We start from the raw sequence: 17,981 nt of genomic DNA on the forward strand, positions 1-17,981 counted from the left end.
TGTATGCCACTTGTAGGGCTCAGATGAGACCACGTGTCAGTACCAGAGCCGTTTTTTTTTTAGGCTACAACATTTGCCCCTTAAAGAGGGAGTTATTATCTTTTGGGCGCCAAGACGGTTAATCTTCCTCTTTTAACCGACCTGGAACTGCTCTTCTCTTTTTCAAAAAAGAGGCGCCATTTTGCCGGTCTCCACAGGTCAACTTCCTATGAACAACGGTTACTTTTACCGGATGAGGGGTCATTTTCACCCCTCTATAAATATGTGCCTTAGTCGCTCCTGGAATCATTTTAACTTTGCTGAGAAATTTTCTAGAGAGAGAGACTCTGCAAATTTTTACTGAACTTTTTAGAGAGAAGAACAACCCCCGTCCAAGCTCTTGCTATTGTTTTGCTCGTCCGAGGTTTCAAGTCATCTTCAACATTCGTCCGAATTTTCTTCTACAGGTATATTCTCAACTCTTTTCTTGATTGCACACATATTTTAAGAAAATGGATTCGTCCTCTTCCTCGAACAATTCCGGCCGCTCACGGGTTGGTGCTAACCCTAGAACAGAGGGCCTAACTTCCTCGGCATCTTCTAGAGTTGGTCCTATCTTGGCCGGGCATGCATTCTTTATCTTTAGCCATGGACGGCAAAGTCAGACGACCCAGTCTTTACCTGTGCAGGGTAATCTGGCGCGCGTCAAGCAAACGGCTCGCATCAGAAGAGGGGTAACCATGCCGGCCTCTAGCTCTGAAAGGGAGGAATCCACTGGGCGAATTCCGGCCGAAGGAGAACGAGAGACCCAAAGCGCTCGTCCTGCCTACCACACTCCTTCTCCCGAACATGCCGAGGAGGAACCAGAAATCAGGGGCTCTCCAGAAGCCAGCCCGTCCATACATAGGACGATCTCAGATGAGCCAAGGACGGCTAGCTCGTCTGACCCTGCTAGTGGCTCAGAGGAGCCATCAACCACTTCGTCTGAAATAAGACGCGGCTAGGTCCCCTTTCTGACCCTAGGTTCATCCTGGCCGAAACACATGGTTAGGACGATTAGGCTCGGACCTTAGTCCTTTTTCGGTGGCAATGCCCATGCCTGGCTACCACTTTGTACTTCCCGGCCGAGAGGACACTATTTTTAGTGCTCCTCCAGGCCATTTTGCAGTTTATCGGCTGGCATTAGATGCCGGCCTGCGCTTTCCCCTTCACCCTTTCATCAGCCAACTTCTCAGTATTACGGCATAGGACATAACCAGCTTGCCCCTAACTCTTGGCAAAACATTCTTACCTTTCTGGCCGTCTGCAATTTAAAGGGAAAGGACCCTTCTCTGGCCGCTTTCACCCATATTCACTACGTCGCCAAGGTCCCTAGGACCATTGAAGGAAGCTGGCTGAGCGTGTGCAACCGTCAAGGATTCTTGACGTCTTGGGATAAGACTTCCAAGATGCACTCATGGAAGGGCGAGTTCCTATTTGTCCAGGCGCCCAGTAAAGCGGTGGCAAACCGTCTTCGGTATTTTAGCCGGACAACCACAAATACTGGACGGATGGCCTCATACTGGAACTGGAGAGTAACTCTGCCGAAGAGATGGTGGAGTACTTCCGGGTTTCGGAGTATACTATGGAAGATGTTTCTTTCAAAGGTCCGTCCAATTGGATTCCTTTTAAGGAAATGTTTTATCATGACAACTTCCTGGTCGCTGCCGGCTTAAGGCAGGACGAGGACAGAGGTATATCAACTGAGAATCTTCCAAGTACAAATTTCTAGACTTAATTATCATTCGTCCAACATTTGTTTTCTCTCTTTCAGATTCAGCCAGGAGCAAGCTCAGGAAGTCTTGGATAGGAGATATGAGCTCATCCAGATTGCGGACACTCTATGGAAGGAGTACAGCAAGTCAGGTGCCGAAAAGAGGGCCGACACCTTGGTGAGCTTTGTATATGTATTCATATTTTGTTTGTTTTTTTTTTTTTTTTTTTTTTTTTTTTTTTTTTTTAGCCGGCCGGTCTGCTACTTTGGAGGGTAACCCGTCAAGATGGTGCCTGGACGACTTGTCTACCCATGGGGCAATTCGTCCAGAGAAACACAGGACGAGCTAACTTCCCAAGAAGCAACTCGGCTAGTTGAATTCTTGACGGCTTGCCTCTTAGGAGGACAGTCCGTCTGGAGTAGCATAGGACGAGTTACTCATCTGAACAGCAACCCGTCCTGGTTGATATCTTGACGGTTTGCCTCTTCGAGGGCAGTCCGTCTAGAATAGTGTTGGACGAGTTGCTTATTTGAGGATCAATTCGTCCTGATTGATATCTTGACGAGCATTCCACTCTTTTTCAGAAAAATGCCCCAACTTCAAAAGCTCTGGCCGAGAAAGCCGCTGCAAAGAAACGGCCAGCAGGCACCAGTGAAGCCCCTCCCTCAAAAAAGGCAAAGGGTTTTACTGCTAAGAGGAAGAAGACCACTCGGCCGGTTCCCAAGGTCGTGATCGTCCTTCCGGCCAAGGAGGAGGACCAAAGAGGAGCCAGCTGAAGTTGACTCTCGAGCCCTGGTGGCCTATACTGGTCCGGCTGAGCAACCCGATTCTTCGCAACCTGACGAGGTTGTCATTCTGGACGACGCTGAACAATCTTCCAAGCCGGACGCGGCTGTGGACGGATCCGCCTTTTCTGGGCCAGTGGCCCAACTGGTAGGCCAGATGCCGGCCGCTTATAGAACGGCTTCCCGTTCTTCTGGTGAGTCCTACTATTCCAACGTAGTTAGAACACTACGGGTTGGCGGGCGTCCGATGAGTCCGTCCAACAAACAGACCGTGGTTATTCCCATCAGGTGTACTGACGAGTCTAACCTTTCAGATAAAGGGAAGGGTCCTGCTGTTGTCGGCTCCCCTAGCCTCTCTGACGATGAATCTTCTCCAGCCTTTGGAAAGATGTCGTCGTCTGATCGTGAGAAGCTCAAGACGGAGCTGTTCAAGTGCTTTCCCGAAACTTATATCAAGGGGTTAAGGGGAGCATCGTCTGGGCATGTAGGTACATGTCTCAGCTTGCTGCCGAGGTACATTCTTTCCTCTTCGGACGCTTATGCTTTTTACTTGGTCTTCATTTACTTTTTTATTATCCGTCCTGACATGCCCTATCCTTTTATGTTTTCAGCTTTTTGCTCGCAGCATGATAACAGAAGACTGGGCGAAGGAGCTCAGAAAAGAGAATAAAAAGCTCGTCCATGATGTAACTGCGGCCGCCGACCATGCTCAGTTCGTCATTTCCGAGCAAGAGGTGTTGCACCAGCAAACCAAAGTTGCTTTGGAAAAAAGGTCGGCTGAGCTGGAATCTCAGATCAAAGTCTATCTACTTCGGTTGACGGAGATGATAGACGAACGGGCTTCGTTGGAACGTGTTCTGACGGACGAGAGGAATTCAGCCATGACTATGGCTGCCGATTTCTTCAAGGAAAACCTCGTCCTGAAGGTCAAAAACCAAGCCCTTCGAACTGAGGTTGCAGAGACAATTGCCGGCGCCAAAGAGGCTATGAACACCATCATAGATACCTCAAAAGAATGGGCGGTGAAGGCTTTTGAGATGATGGCCGAGGAGGAGGATATCCCCAGATATGCTCGTCGGCTGGAATTCCAAGAAGCCTGCATAAGGCCACCATAACTAAAGCAGAACCTCCCGTCTTTGAAGAATCCTCTGAGGATGAAGAGGGAGAGGACAATGCAGAGGCCCAGGACGAAGAGGACAACGATCCTCCTGCCGCCTAGTTCTTTTGTTGTGTCCTGGCTGTGAGCCACTTGTAACTTTTTCCCCTTTTGTACTTAGATGAATTTAGGTTGTAATCATTTTTTATATTTATGGGAAGCTAACTTTTTCAATCTCTGTTGTTCTATGCTTTACTGTTTTGGACGCATTGTCTTACCAAGTACAAAAGTAGTTCGTCATAACATTTTGGCCGATTATACTTACAACCTTCATCAATGTTCAAGTATAAAAGTAATTCGTCTTAATATTTGGCTGGTCTAATCAACTCTTTTGGCCGATTTCTTCTAGTACTATCATTAAAGCCAAGTATAGAATAATCTCGTCAATCATTCTGATCTGACTCAGTAGCTCTTTTCTGGACGTTCATAACCAGATGCTCAAGCAAAGACTTGCTTTTACTTTTTGGATTTTAAAAATTTCCAAGTGTAAAAGTTTGCTCGGCCAGACCCTGAGTGCCGTTCGTCCTTCGACAAAGACTTAGTCATTTTATAAATTGTCCCTATATGCCCCCCTTCTTGGACGAAGAGTTTTTATAACTTTTCCCTGTTCAAGAAGGAGTTTAGAAGATAATTTTTAAACAACTAGGACGAGCGGTTTATGCCAGAAGCAACTCGTCCAGGCTAATATTCTGACGGACTGCCTCTTTGGAGAGCAACTCGTCTGAATGATAGTTGGACGAACTGATTCTTTGGAAAACCTCGTCCATCTTTGTGAAATCATAAAATAACTTGTTCCTTTACTAAGGTTGTTATTTCGAAGTTTTGTGGCTTTTGGACGGACAGTAAGATACCTTTACTAAGGCGTCTTATTTCCAGCCGACCTTGTTCAGGAGATGTTTAACTCTTTAAGTAAACAATCGGCCAAATCTGACATGTTTTATCCATTAAGAATGATAAATGTTCAGCCGAACTCCCAATAAAGGTGCATTGTCTTTTTGCTTTGGAAAATTAGTTAGCTTTTGACGTTAGTATGTAACTTAAGCAAACAATTAAAACAAAGTCATAGAGAAGTAGAATTGTATTATATGAAGTTTGCTTGACGGATAGTCAAGGTACATGTTTACATTCTACTTTTTCATTGTAATGCATTAGGAAAAGATTACAATTTAGCTGGGTGCTCTAAACAAAGTATTTCTTCAAAGTGTCAGAATTCCACGTCCTAGGAATAGGACGTCCGTCCAATCCTTCGAGACGAAAGGTACCATTCTGAACGACTTCGATTATCTTATAGGGTCCTTCCCAGTTAGGAGTAAGCTTGCCTAACTCTTTGGCTCGGCCGACCGATTCCATCTTTCTTAGGACGAGGTCTCCCATCTTTAATGGACGTCTAGCAACTCTTTTGTTGAAGTCTCTTGCCATTCTTAACTTATATAGTTGCATCCTCAGCAGAGCATTGCCCCTGACTTCAGGAACTAAGTCCAAAGCCGTCCTAGAGCTGCCCAGTTAGCATCTTCTGAGTACATCATTACTCTTAAGGTGGGTTCCTCAACTTCAATAGGAAGGACAGCCTCAGAGCCATAAACCATCATAAAAGGAGTCTCTCCTGTGGAATTCTTGGCCGTCGTCCGAATTGACCATAGGACCAGCTGCAATTCTTCTACCCAAAGCCCCTTTGCATTGTCTAACTTCTTTTTTATCCCGGCCGAAAGGATCTTGTTAAAGGCCTCTACTTGCCCATTAGCCTGTGGATGAGCTACTGCGGCAAAGTGAGCCTTAACTCCTTGATCGGCCAACATAGGAATCTGATGGAAGCCAGAGTAGGCATCCATAAAGCTCAGTAGGGCATGGCCGGCCGTAGAATCAACCAAACGATCTATTTTTGGCAACGGGAAGCTGTCCTTAGGACAGGCCTTGTTCAAATCTGTATAATCAACGCACATCCTCCAAGTGCCATTCGGCTTTGGAACCATCACAACATTTGCTACCCAATCTGGGTAATATGTTTCTCGGATGAATTTAGATTTGAGCAACTTTTGAACTTCTTCGTCAACGGCCTTATTTCTGGCCGGCCCCAGATGCCTCTTCTTCTGCCGAATAGGCTTTTGCCCCGGCTCAATGTTGAGCTTATGGACAGCCACCTCAGGGTCTATCCCAGGCATCTCCTCTACAGCATAGGCAAACACATCTTCAAATTCTCGCAGCAACGCAACCAAGGCGCCCTGAACTTCCGTCCTCAAAACTGATCCAATTTTCAATGTCCTTTCCGGACGTTCTGGATTCAAGCAGATCTCTACTGGACTTTCCACAGGTGCTGGACGTTCTAGTCCCAGACTCATTATAGCCATTATCTCAGATGAATGTTTTTCTTCCTTAAGAGCCAAACACTTTCTCTTCTTGCTAGGCAAAAGCATGGACGGATGCTTTCAGGAAAGGCGACTCCTGAACCTTCTCAATTTCCTCCTTAAGCTCACTAATCTGGCCTTTAACTTTTTTGGCCGAATCATCTCCTTGTGCCCTTGGACACTCTGCTTTTTCCTTCCAAGATGATGGTTTGAGTGTGGTGAGATAGCATTCTCTGGCAGCTTGCTGGTCTCCATAAAGAGATCCAATCTTCCCACCATCGCACTCAAACTTCATCAGCATTAAATGGGTCACAATGACGGCCTTGATGTGATTTAAGGTAGGTCGCCCGAGAATGACATTATAAGCTGTCAAGTCTCGTACTACCAAAAATTTCACAAAAAGCGTCCTGGCCGCATCTTTTTCTCCAACTCTGACAGGCAAGGTGACAGTCCCATAGGGTGTATGACCCGCCGCCAAAACCAATTATAGGATGATTTACCGGCATCAAATCGTTTTTGTCAAACTTTAAACGAGACAAACAATCAGCACTGATGATGTCAGTTGAGCTCCCAGTGTCAATCAAAATTCGCCTAACCCTTAGATTGGCAATCTTCATTTCCACAACCAGGGGTCATCATGAGGCGTCCTAATATTCCCCCGGTCCAACTCGCTGACCACTATTTTTGGAAAAGGATCAGACTCGGCCTGGTTGGTGAGCATAACCTGGCTGAGTTCCCTCAAATTATTTTTGTGGCCGCGATTTGTCGGACCTCCAGCTGCAAATCCTCCTGAGATGACCATCACTACATCTCATCCGTGCTATCTCCGTCCATTTTTCTTCCTTGACGGTTATCCCTTTTCTGAAACTTCCTTCCTGACGAGGGTAGGTAATTGTTCATCTTTCCTTTTCGAGCCAACTCTTCTAGTGCTCGCTTCAAATGCTTGCATTCATTGGTTTCATGTCCACAATCTTTGTGAAAGTGACAATACTTGCTCTTGTCCCTGTTACGATAAGGCGTCTTCATCTCGGCCGGCGCCTTTAGCTCATGCTGATCTTTTATTTCCATCAAAATGGAATATTGATCTTTGTTGAACTCTATTGGTTCAACAGAGGCCGCCGGCTCGGACCGCCTACTTCTCTTGGACGAGGTGGTCATAGTAGTCATGGCCCAAGTCTCAGCCTTCTTGGGCGGATTCTTTTTTGGCTGAACAGCCTCTTCCACTTTCTTCACTTCTGGCTGTTTTGCCTCAGCACAGACCTCTGTGGCATGAATGAATGCTTCAGCCTCCCTCAGTGCTTCCGTCAGAGTAGTGATTTTCTTCTTCACCAAATCAAACTTAAAACTTCCTGGTCTTAGACCTCTGATGAAGGCGTCAAATAGCCACACCCGCATTCAAATCTTGGATCTGCAACGCCTCCAGATTAAACCTCTTCACATAACCTCTCAAGGCTTCCTTAGGACCTTGGATGACCTTACCTAGGTGCATGCTTGTTTTCTGTTCTTGCCGATTAGCCACAAAGTGACTGGTGAACAGAATACTAAGTTCAGTAAAATTATTCACCGAATTAGGAGGTAAGTTGTTGAACCATTTTTGCGCTACTCCTTTCAAAGTAGCTGGGAAATTCTTACACCAAGTAGCATCGTCCACCCCTTGGACATACATCTGATGCTTGTAAGCTGATAGGTGATCGTCCGGATCAGTAGTTCCGTCAAAAGGATCAATGGTAGGGAGCTTAACCTTTGGGAAAGGAGGGGACTCCATGATCCTGACCGAGAAAGGAGTGGGCCAATTGATCTGGAGTGCCGCCACCTGCCCCTCAATGGGTATGTGCTCCTGACGGTACTCTTTCAAAACCGGATTAGATGAGGTGTTAGCTAAGGCTTGACGCCTGTACACCATAGGCTGCAGAACTGTCTTCTCTTGCCTGGGCTGGAAAGCTGATGGACCACGGCTTCGCACCACTGTCTGGACGGGAGCCTTAAGGACGGATCCTTCATATATGGCGTGGAGCCAGAGGCTGAACGTTGCTGCGCTGCTGCCCTCTTTGCCTCCAAGTACTCCCGAGCATCAGTCTCCATCATGTGACCAGTAGGAGGGATATTATCTGCTGGACGGACCACCAGCTTCCAGTCCATCTTCCTCCTAGAATCACTGACTGCCGGCTGCTTTCCTTTGGAAGGCGGTTTAGTCAATTCTGGCCGAGGTGGCCGACTAGGTCCTGGACGACCCTCTTGGGATCGCCCCTTAAGTGGCGCAGCTGCCTCTTCCCTCGGACTCATCTGAAAAAATAGCATGTTGTTCTTAATCTGCTCTTCCATAACAGCGGCCATCCTGGCCTGGAAGTCATTTAACACATTTTCCAAATGACCAGCAGTCACTGGACGGTCAAGATTTTCTTGGATGACTGGAGTTACAGTCCTACCCTCGAGGTGAACGGCAGCATGGCCCTGATCCCTGCCTCGAGGTGGCCTCTCGTCATCAACGGTATCATCCACCTGAACTCTAAAACTTCTGTTCCGTGCCACATTCGAAGAGTGACAGTCCGTCATTGTTGCGTCTCCCCACAGACGGCGCCAAATGTTATGTAGTGTAAAACTAGCAATTTATATCACAACTCCCAAAGATGGGTTCTTAGAACTGGAGACTTGTGCAACAATGATTGGTCCAAATCCCGAAGCAAACTCCTGACCAGCAACCTGCACAAAAGGGACCCACCCTGGAGGTTTGGGTGGTATTTCCCCCTCCGAAGCTTAAGTCAGATGTCAGGGATGTAAAGGAACTTTAGAGAGAGAAAGTAGAGAGAGAGAGAGAAGAATTTATGACAGAGTAACAGTACTATGCCTGAAAAACGTACCTTTCACCCTGAAATCAAGGACTATTTATACTGTTTGAAATGACTGCTGTGCCTTGATGTCACCCTAATTTGGGAGCATCTGATTGGCTAATCAAAGTTTTGGGACACGTGGCAGCTGTTAACTGGTTAGTACACCTCACTTTCATATAAAGGTGTAAATCAGACTTGCTGGGCCTAAGTACAGTTTTTGGGGCCAGAAGAAGGTCTTTTTAGTACGTTTCCAGAGAAACGTACTTTTAGGCCTGTCACCTTCAGGCCCTTTTGTACTTTTATTCCCCTGCATGTATGCCACTTGTAGGGCTCAGATGAGACCACGTGTCAGTACCAGAGCCGTTTATTTTTTAGGCTACAACAGTTCTCTTTGGCATAAAACAATCAAACTGAACTGATTGTAATTGAATTGAATAAACAATACTGATTACAATTGAACTGAACTGAATTGAATTAAATTATAATTAATAAAAATAATAATTGAAACTGAACTGAACTAATTATAATTAAAGTAAATTGAAAATAAATTAAGGAGAAAACACCTTATTTAAAAGTCTCAAAGGGAATTTAACTCCCATGCATTAAAACACTTCTCGTCGAAAATAGTACTGTACTACATAAAATCAAATCTTCAATGCGGAATTTTTCTCAGAGACGAAACCCTAGAACACCAAAAACCCAGAAAATGGCGGAAGAAGAAGAAGTAGAAGTCAGAACTGAGTCTGAAAACAGCGAGAGTTCAAGCTCAGACGACCCAAAAACCCCAGAAAACAAAACCACAGAGTACGAGAAACAGAGGGAATTAGTGATCGCGCGGAATAAGGCCAGAATGGAATCAATGGGATTGCAGAAAATAGCGAAATCTTTGATGAATTTAGGTCACAAAGAGGGGAAAAAGAGAAAATCGCAACATAAATCCATAAAAAGCAAAAAAGATGACGAATATGAACCTGATAATGATGATGAAGAACAAAAAGATGATAGTAGTGAAGCAACTTTGGATAATTCAAGTGAAGAATTTGAACAGGAGAAGAAGAAAAAGAAGATTACAAATGCCAGAAATTCTAAGTCTCATTCAAAAAAGGTACTATCTTTCTCTCTGCTTCTTAAGTTTCAAGGCTAATTTTTGTGTTTTTGGTGTAATTCCTGAAAGAATGTACTATTTTCATGTTGTGGGCAAGTTGATAAAATTGCAGTTGGTGAGTTGGTGATTAGTTCCAGTAATATGACTTCATTGATTTTGTGTGTGTAGTTTGCAGGAATTATGTTGTTTTGACATTATGAGAAGTTGAGTTTTTTTTGGTTAATTGAAATGATTATATTATGTGTTTTTGGGTGCAAATTTTTGAACAATGTACATTTCATTTATCTTGTACCTTGAATTTCCTTATGCCTTTGGCTGTTGCTTTAAAGTTTAAATGTCTTCAATCAAGCATCCAATGTTCTGAATTAAATATAAGGTTTAGCTAGTGCCACATTTTTGAATTTTGAGGGGTGCCTGCCCGCATTATGGGGTCGGCATTCAACTTTCAATGGACCAACTTGATTTCTAGGTGGAGCCGCCCCAGAGGGTTCTCATTCCTGACAGCAGTCTAGAGTTTATGGGTCATTGTGGGGAGCAAATATGCATAGTTTTTCCGAAGGCGCCTGAGAAGGATGTGAAGGAATTGATGGATTCTTATCCTAAAGGTTTCGAGGGGGTAAGCCTTTTCTTGAAGTTCTATTCTTTGTATCTTTTGCATATTGAATTCTCTAATTTTCTTGAGTGCTTCTTGCCTGTAGTTCAGTCGTGAGGAAGCAGAGAGAACTTTTAAATGGATTGCTCGTTTAAAGGCAGAATACTATAAATTGAGGAGATCACAGTTAAACTATCCGGAATCCCGTGAGGAATTTGTGGAGGGATTGCCTTTTCCTGAGGGTTTTACTGGGGTATGCCTTTTTCTGGAGTTTTATGCTTTTCTTTTTCTGCTTATTGAATTCTCTAAATTGTTTCTGTGTTGCATGTAGTTTAATCTGGAGGAAAGTAAACAGATATCCGGAGTGATTGTTGCATTAGAGATAGCTTACTCGAGAATGAAGAAATTCTTTCAATCAGATGTGGAAGAGGTAAAATTCCCTAATCATTTTTTGCATCCCGCCATAATAATTTACTCATATTCCTTTGTCATGTTGCAGATTGCCAAACATATACATCCTTCTGTACACCCTGAAGCTTCAGCTTCTCATCCCATGTGGAGTTCCCACCCTCCTGCCACTCAAGCTTCATGCTTTCAGCAACATCCTTCCACTTGGTCTGCTAGCGCTGCCCAGCAGAATTCTCCTATGTTTCCTGGTTATTGGTGCTCTTCGATGAATCCATTTGGCATGTTCGCCAATCCTTGGAATCCTTGTAACGCCAACTTTGTGCCTTACATGGGAAATTTCCCTGTAATGCCTCCTTCTGATGCACAAAAGGGTAATCCTTACATGCGTCCTCCATCAGGTTTTGGGAGTTCTTGATCGCCCCTCAGTCACCTCCAGGTTGCTTCATGGCTTCAAGCTCGTTATGGACGGAGTGGTTTTTTGACCCAAGGAGGGGGGACAATGGTTGATTAGACAATGTTAAATTCTTTGTTAGAAATGGAAGAACTCTGTGCGTGTATGACATTACACCATTGCCATATTGTGTTTTCAATGTCATTGTTATCATAATTTCTTTGTCCTTTCTTCAGAAGGTATATGTATATGAAAACAACTCAAGACAAAGCTAAAAGCAATTTTGAAGCTGTGTACTGCTCAGTGCTCACAGACCAGGCATATTGGTCAAACCAATATTGCTTGTTGCTTGATGCAGATTTGTGTTTGTGTTTGTGTGTGTATATGTGTAATTCTTTGCTATGAAATGGAATTTCTGACTTCAGAAAATATAGATTGAAAAAAAGCTGCAGTAAATCATAGTTCTGCTACTATGTAGTAGTAATATGTAAAGTTCCTGATGGCTCCCTTTTCTTTTATTATGTCAGGTAGTGAATAGGAAATTGAGGTCTGATAAGCAAGTATCTTTGCAGAAGTTTCCAGACGTCACAGATCTTATGAGTGAAGATGAAGCTTTGAAGCAGGTAACGTTTATAGGTCTCTGAGCGTTTACTGCTTCTGTAGTGGATTTCTTATGACTACTGAGTTTCTTGTAAACAGTCCAGTCTCCGATAATCTCTTAGGTCACAAAAACTTGGAACTAGTCAGAGGAATATATTTATGGGCGTTTAGCATTTGTGATTCAACTCGGAAAGGGATATGAGCTGACTTTGGATAGAAATTAATTTGATTTTTACCGTCTTTATTAAACACACATCTTTTTTCTAGCTGATGTGATTCACTTGTTTGCTTGCAGGCTATGGCTCTTTCTTTAAAAGATATCAGAGACACCTCATTCGTGCAGCAGCATGATGGGTTATCTCAGGGCTCAAACGAGCTAGCTGCTAGCAGTAATGGCAAGGGCTGTGATCGCTCTCAGAAAGATGATACAAGGAGGAAGAAGAAATCTGTAAGCTATATACTATATAGTTATATACGTTGCAGCACATTAACTTTACTATGAGCCTTGATTATACTCTTCAATCATGATATAACATAGTCTTTCTTTCTCTTGTGTTGACGCTTTGGCAGTTTAAGAGTCGTATGCAAATGACTGAGGATGACCTGGTTGTGAACTTCTGTCAGTTTGATGGTAATTTCTTACTAATTGCCTTCTTGTATGCTGTATTGACCAGCACCTGCTCACATGGTTTCTATAACCACCTTGTTGCTTGGATAGATAGAATGCCCCTTTTCAATTTTGACAATGGTTGAGAATAGTGTTTAGAAAAAGGCTGAATGGAGAAATAAAAGGTAGTAATGTAGGACCTACATCATGTGGATTTTTACCATAGAGTCCAAAACCATCTTAAAACATGAAGTCATGCATTATGATGAGTCTTGGCAAAAGCTTCATACCAGCTTCACCACAGCACTTTGAAGCTATAACCAATTCACTGATTCAGTATTGAAAACCGCTTAATGGTGCTAAGATGATTCATGACTTGCAGAGGTTGGGAAAGGGAGCATAACATTCCGAGATGTGCAACGGATGGCTGCTTCTCATGATTTTACCTGGACGGACAAGGAGTTGGCTGATATGATTCGCTGTTTTGATAGTAATAGGGATGGCAAGGTCAGTCCAGTACTCGTATGCTAAATTTATCATTTCTATTCTCTCATTTAACTGCCGATAGTAATAGGGAAGCGGCCTTGGACAATATATAGAAAAAAATTAGAATATGGGCAACAGAACATTTCTCCACAGTGATACTTATCTGTTCTCCTTTCAGCTTACTCTGGATGATTTTCGGAACATTGTTGTACGGTGCAACATTTTACAAGTCCCAGAATATTCTTGATAGACTTCATTAAGGTATAAGAGTATCTTCAAATCATGAATATCGGCTTTTTGGAGTAGTGATTGTTAACTGAAGATGCATTTCATTGAATTTGTTGATGCAGGGTATTTTCAATCAATGGGAAGTAGTTTAATTAAAATACTTTTGTAGAAGCTCCTATCTGAGTAGATACAGCAGTTTCGACTTTCGATGCTTTGATAACAAACAGTGTAGCAATCGCGAAGAGATGTACAATGTATGGTAATATTATGCAAATACAAATCTATTGAAAGGTTATTTAAATACAAACCAGTTGTGCTTATCTGACAAATCAAATCAAAATTCCTCCTGGAGCAGCTACTTTCTTCTCAATGCAACAACTTAAATAGCTGCCCAAAGACTTCAAATACGCTAAATGTTTTCTTCCCACTTCATATTTTCTTGACAATGTATCCCGCAAGGACTCCAATTAACTCACCAATGAAGACATATATGAAAAGGATCGCAGCACGCTTTTGACTTATTTTGCGCCTCAAATGCTCCTGCATCATCAGTTTCGTTTCTTCAGTATGGTGGAAAAATTGGACATAATTGATGCATAAAAATCAATATGCTGATATTGAATATGTCCTATAGCTTTGCATTTTTATAGTAATCAGTGCTTCACAATTACAAATGCTTTGAGCTATTTAACATAGTTCACTAAAACCCTTGTGGTATACGATCCGCAAATCGATACGTGTTACATGCAAGTGTTGCACTCTTGAGCTAATTTTAACAAAAGTAGGTAGCAAATAGCATTCTAGTACCATTTTCCTACTGACTGCTTTTGAGTTTTAAAAACTAGGTTTTCATTAAACCATCCAGAGACTCTATTAGCTAATTTAGTTAACATCCACTACTATTATCTTAGCACATAATGCTGAAAAATATTCTAGCTGTTTAGCTATAGAAAGTATGCTTAAAACAATTTGCAAGAATCAAACCATACCATCTCCTGATGAAGCTTGTTGTTTTGTTGAATGGCAGAGTTTTTCTCTTCCATCAGCCTAGAAATCATAGCGTTCACCTGATACATGAAATTATCATGACAATAAGGCGATTTATAGAAATCAGAGCAGAACAGATCACCCTATAGATATATTAGCAGACTTGTGCAAAGCGAACCACATAGTATTAGATACATAGTGGTCAAACTGGTATGTGAATGTGCCACATGTACACTCTATGTGTTCACAGAGTCGATAAAAGATGCATATTTTTTATAAAATAAATCATGTACTGAAGCACACACATCTTACAACTTCCTTTCGAGCTACACAGCCAAAGCCAAGTCTGGTAATTTTCATATAATTGCCCAAACTTTGCAAAAGATGTTGAGAAGCATGGAAAAATAGTATAGCAAAATGAATATTTCGAACAAAGAGAAGTTGAACATAGTCTTATCATAAGCATAGAATTATTAGTAATGTTGATGATCAGATAAGTTGCACTGCAGTCCAATCAAATGTTTGCAACTATGGAAAATTACCTGGCTCGAATCATCTTCTGGTTCAACTTGGGTTCTTGGAGCCTGCAAGAATGCATCGCATAATGGTTTTTAACTTGAAATGTAGAGAACAAACTACTTAAGAGACCATAAAGAAAAAGTTAAATGGATAAACTCACAGCTGCATAAGCATCAAAGATCCCATTATCTGACACAGAACCTTCATCTGATCCTTCTTGTACAGCTGATGGAGGTTGTGGTGGTGAAACGTAGGAGACTTTCAATTTCCACTCGTCAATAAGATTCCCCGAGTCCTTGTTAAACTATTTTAAAAACATAAATATAGAAAATTCTCTTTCGTTAAGAACTCTAGAACAGAAATATTCATCTACTGTGCTAGATTGCTTCATGAAGTTTTATCACGCTTCAGAAACCACAAACAGTTCAGAATAAAAGAAGATATTTCATCTCCAGTCACAAAATAATCTACATAACATATAGTTTAAGGTCATAGTAGCATACTAAACTATCAAGCAGTTATAACAAAAAAGAACACTAACCGAGAGCATATTGCACGTCATACTCTCGAGTGTAGGATCTACGTTTGATTAAAGTCGTACCCTTTTCTAATTAAGTTGCATAAGATCAAATTTTAGGCCAGATAAAGTAGTCACCTAAATTATGACATTAGCATATGAAACCACTATGTTTAGATAGGCTTAGTCAAATCACTTGAAACCCCAAAAATAAAAATCTTCTTCCTTAATTTTCAAGAAAGAGCTAATGTTTATGTTCAAACTTTCCAACATATTCTCTTAGAAAATCACTTTGATAAAACAACAACAGTACATAATTAATGAAAAATACTCCTAAAAATTAAACAAATTTCAGGGGTTACCATATCAGAAGTAATATCCTTGACTGTAATCTCAGGGGTTGTTATCACACTCTGAAGAAGAAATTTGTCTTTACATTGCATGTCAGCTGGTGATTCTTTTTGTGCTTGCATTGTCACTACAAAATATCATAAATTTAATAATATTCTTATTATTATTGCCACAAAATTTAACTCAAAAAGTCAAACCATAAAAAATTATAAGCTAAAATTTTAAAGATCAAGAGAAAAAAAAAAGAACCTAAGAGATCATGAGTAGAATGTGGCAACACAATCCCAGTATTAGGCCTTACAGAATACTTCTTAGGATTTGTTGTTTTCACCTGTAAATAAATAAATTTCCAAAAAAAAATCAACTAAAACAAATTTAACCCCAAAAAAATTAAAATTTTGAAAAAATATATGAAAGAATGAATACCTTAAAAGCAACATAACTGTTAGTATTATTGGTCAATTGCATGGTACAAGAGATCTGCTTGTTCAATTCAACTGCATGAAACAATATTAATAATGAAAACCCAGAAAAATTAGAGCTAATAAACTAAAATTTGAGCACAAAATGAAGAAAATGAGATGAAAAAATACATGGGAATTGAAGTTCTTGAGGTTGAATACTGAGAAATTCCCCTGAATTCATTTTTTCTGAAGAAATCACCTGAAACAGTAAAATACCCAGAAAGGAGAGAGAAAAAGAGATCTAATTTAAGCAAACTGACGAAATTTTGATGATTTTTGCAGGTTTTGATTGAATTTCCAACTGTTTTTTTTTGGGGGGTTTTCAAAGAGAGAGAGAAAGAAGAAGGAGAGGGACAGGGAAGACGTGGAGCAGTGTTAAGACTGTCGACTATTCTATGTGTTCATTCAAAGTAGTGGATCCCACTTTTCATCATCATACAAGTTACAAATTGGTAAATTTACATGTTTTTTAGGAAAAAAAAAAATATTCCATCCGTTCCAATTTAGTTACTACATTTTGATAGTAGACATTATTCACGTCATAATTTTGACTATCTTTTATTCCATATACATCAAGTTGTTTGATTTACAACTTTTTTGGGTTTTTTTCTAGTATAGTTTTACTTGGTGGAATGATTAAATTAACTGTTGATTGAATAGTTTAGTTGTACTGTATGTAAGAAAGGTAGGGTTTCTATTACCAACGGTAAGTAAGTGATTCAACGTTGGTTCTTGGGAGTGATTATGTCTTGATTTATGGGATTGATGAAATTAATAGCTGGATTGTTTTATAAGACATCATTAGGTGGTCAAAATGAGCTATAGGAAGTAAAATCATATAGGAAATTATTGTCGTGAGTGGTTTGAATTATAATTCTATTTTTTTTAAGCGTTATTGATTATTGTTTAATTCGGAATAGTCTTTGGATTTATATTTAGGAAATTTGTTCTTAAAGAAGTTCTGTATAGCTTATAGTTTGTTGAATGGGTGAAATAAGAAGGTGCCGATAGCTCAAAGAAGAGTGGAAGAACAATAATATTTTTGAATTAAAGAATTTTCCTTTAAATGTTTATTTGATTATAAGTGATAAAGAAATATTTTAAGCGTATACTATAACAGTAACTATTTAGAATTGGTGTCGATAAAATAAAACCTAGCCTCCCCTCTCCTTTTCTCTCTCTAAAACCCTAGCCTCCCTTACCCCTTCTTCATCAATTAGGGGGTTGCCATGGATGTTTTTCATCCATGGTAAGCCCCTTTTTCCCTTTTATTTTCAGTTTTTAGTTCATTTTCTTGTTTTGTTCAATAAATTCGTATCTCTTTATGAGATTTTTTCAAACCTTTTTATGGGGTTTTTAGTTTCTGTTTTGGAAATCTCCTTCTCCCCTATGGGAGTTGTGAGTATTTCTTTTGTTTTTAGGTATGAGAAATTATTCTCATTGGTTGAAGTTCGAGATTCAACCTGAAGAATTAGGGTTTCACAACTTCTGTAAAATTATGGAAGACTATTGGAGTACGTTCATCCCAAAATTTCCGCATCTGCAGATCGTATGCCGAACCAGAGCGAACTCACAGATTGCATTGCTTCAGATGAAGATTTTTATTAAGGCAAAATTGAGTCAAATCTGCGATGTTTACATTTCTAGGGTGCTATGTATTTCTATTAGAATTTTATGTTTTTCAGAAATGACTTGTAAGTGCCGTTTGGCGAAATATTAATGAAATCCCTTTTCTTTCTTTCAAAAAAAAAAAATAACAGTAACTATTTCAGGTAAAACAATTCATCAATATATCCAATGATAAAAAAGAAGTAAAATAAAAAGACTTTATATCGAATAAACTTCATTCGTGATAATGTCTATGGTTTTAGTACAACTTCTA

The 17,981-nt window shown here is 40.8% G+C and overlaps 2 protein-coding genes across 6 annotated transcripts; one reads left to right on the plus strand and one right to left on the minus strand.

Moving 5' to 3' along the window:
• Positions 1-9,432: 9,432 nt before the first annotated feature.
• On the plus strand, positions 9,433-17,856 carry LOC104905352 (uncharacterized). 5 transcript variants are annotated; one of them, XM_057394563.1, is made up of 7 exons: positions 9,434-9,949; positions 11,868-11,963; positions 12,236-12,388; positions 12,511-12,571; positions 12,930-13,054; positions 13,212-13,294; positions 16,382-17,856. In XM_057394563.1, exons 1-6 carry the CDS (start codon positions 9,500-9,502, stop codon positions 13,278-13,280), a joined length of 954 nt encoding a protein of 317 aa, XP_057250546.1. In that variant the 5' UTR covers positions 9,434-9,499; the 3' UTR covers positions 13,281-13,294; positions 16,382-17,856. The 5 variants fall into 5 exon arrangements, with proteins under 5 accessions (XP_057250548.1, XP_048496524.1, XP_057250546.1 ...); XM_010693870.4 differs by lacking the exon at positions 16,382-17,856 and adding an exon at positions 13,384-13,568; XM_057394565.1 differs by lacking the exons at positions 12,930-13,054; positions 13,212-13,294 and having other exon boundaries at positions 9,433-9,949.
• LOC104905353 (vesicle-associated protein 1-2) lies at positions 13,406-16,368 on the minus strand. Its single transcript, XM_010693871.4, has 8 exons — positions 16,229-16,368; positions 16,062-16,132; positions 15,885-15,966; positions 15,647-15,762; positions 14,928-15,071; positions 14,791-14,832; positions 14,251-14,328; positions 13,406-13,801 (listed from the first exon to the last, which is right to left on the minus strand). Exons 1-8 carry the CDS (start codon positions 16,278-16,280, stop codon positions 13,691-13,693), a joined length of 696 nt encoding a protein of 231 aa, XP_010692173.3. The 5' UTR covers positions 16,281-16,368; the 3' UTR covers positions 13,406-13,690.
• Positions 17,857-17,981: the final 125 nt, after the last annotated feature.

The sequence above is a fragment of the Beta vulgaris genome, chromosome 1, assembly GCF_026745355.1.
Source record: "Beta vulgaris subsp. vulgaris cultivar EL10 chromosome 1, EL10.2, whole genome shotgun sequence".
In the NCBI taxonomy this organism is placed as follows: domain Eukaryota; kingdom Viridiplantae; phylum Streptophyta; class Magnoliopsida; order Caryophyllales; family Amaranthaceae; genus Beta; species Beta vulgaris.

Coding starts and splice junctions, on each gene's coding strand:
- LOC104905352 (XM_010693869.4), top strand. CDS start 9,500: ATGCGGAATTTTTCTCAGAGACGAAACCCTAGAACACCAAAAACCCAG. Junction 9,950..10,418: donor CTAAGTCTCATTCAAAAAAG/GTACTATCTTTC, acceptor CTTGATTTCTAG/GTGGAGCCGCCCCAGAGGGT. Junction 10,972..11,040: donor TTCAATCAGATGTGGAAGAG/GTAAAATTCCCT, acceptor GTCATGTTGCAG/ATTGCCAAACATATACATCC.
- LOC104905353 (XM_010693871.4), bottom strand. CDS start 16,280: ATGAATTCAGGGGAATTTCTCAGTATTCAACCTCAAGAACTTCAATTC. Junction 15,072..15,646: donor AGGATATTACTTCTGATATG/GTAACCCCTGAA, acceptor TTTTTAAAATAG/TTTAACAAGGACTCGGGGAA. Junction 13,802..14,250: donor ACAAGCTTCATCAGGAGATG/GTATGGTTTGAT, acceptor CTGATGATGCAG/GAGCATTTGAGGCGCAAAAT.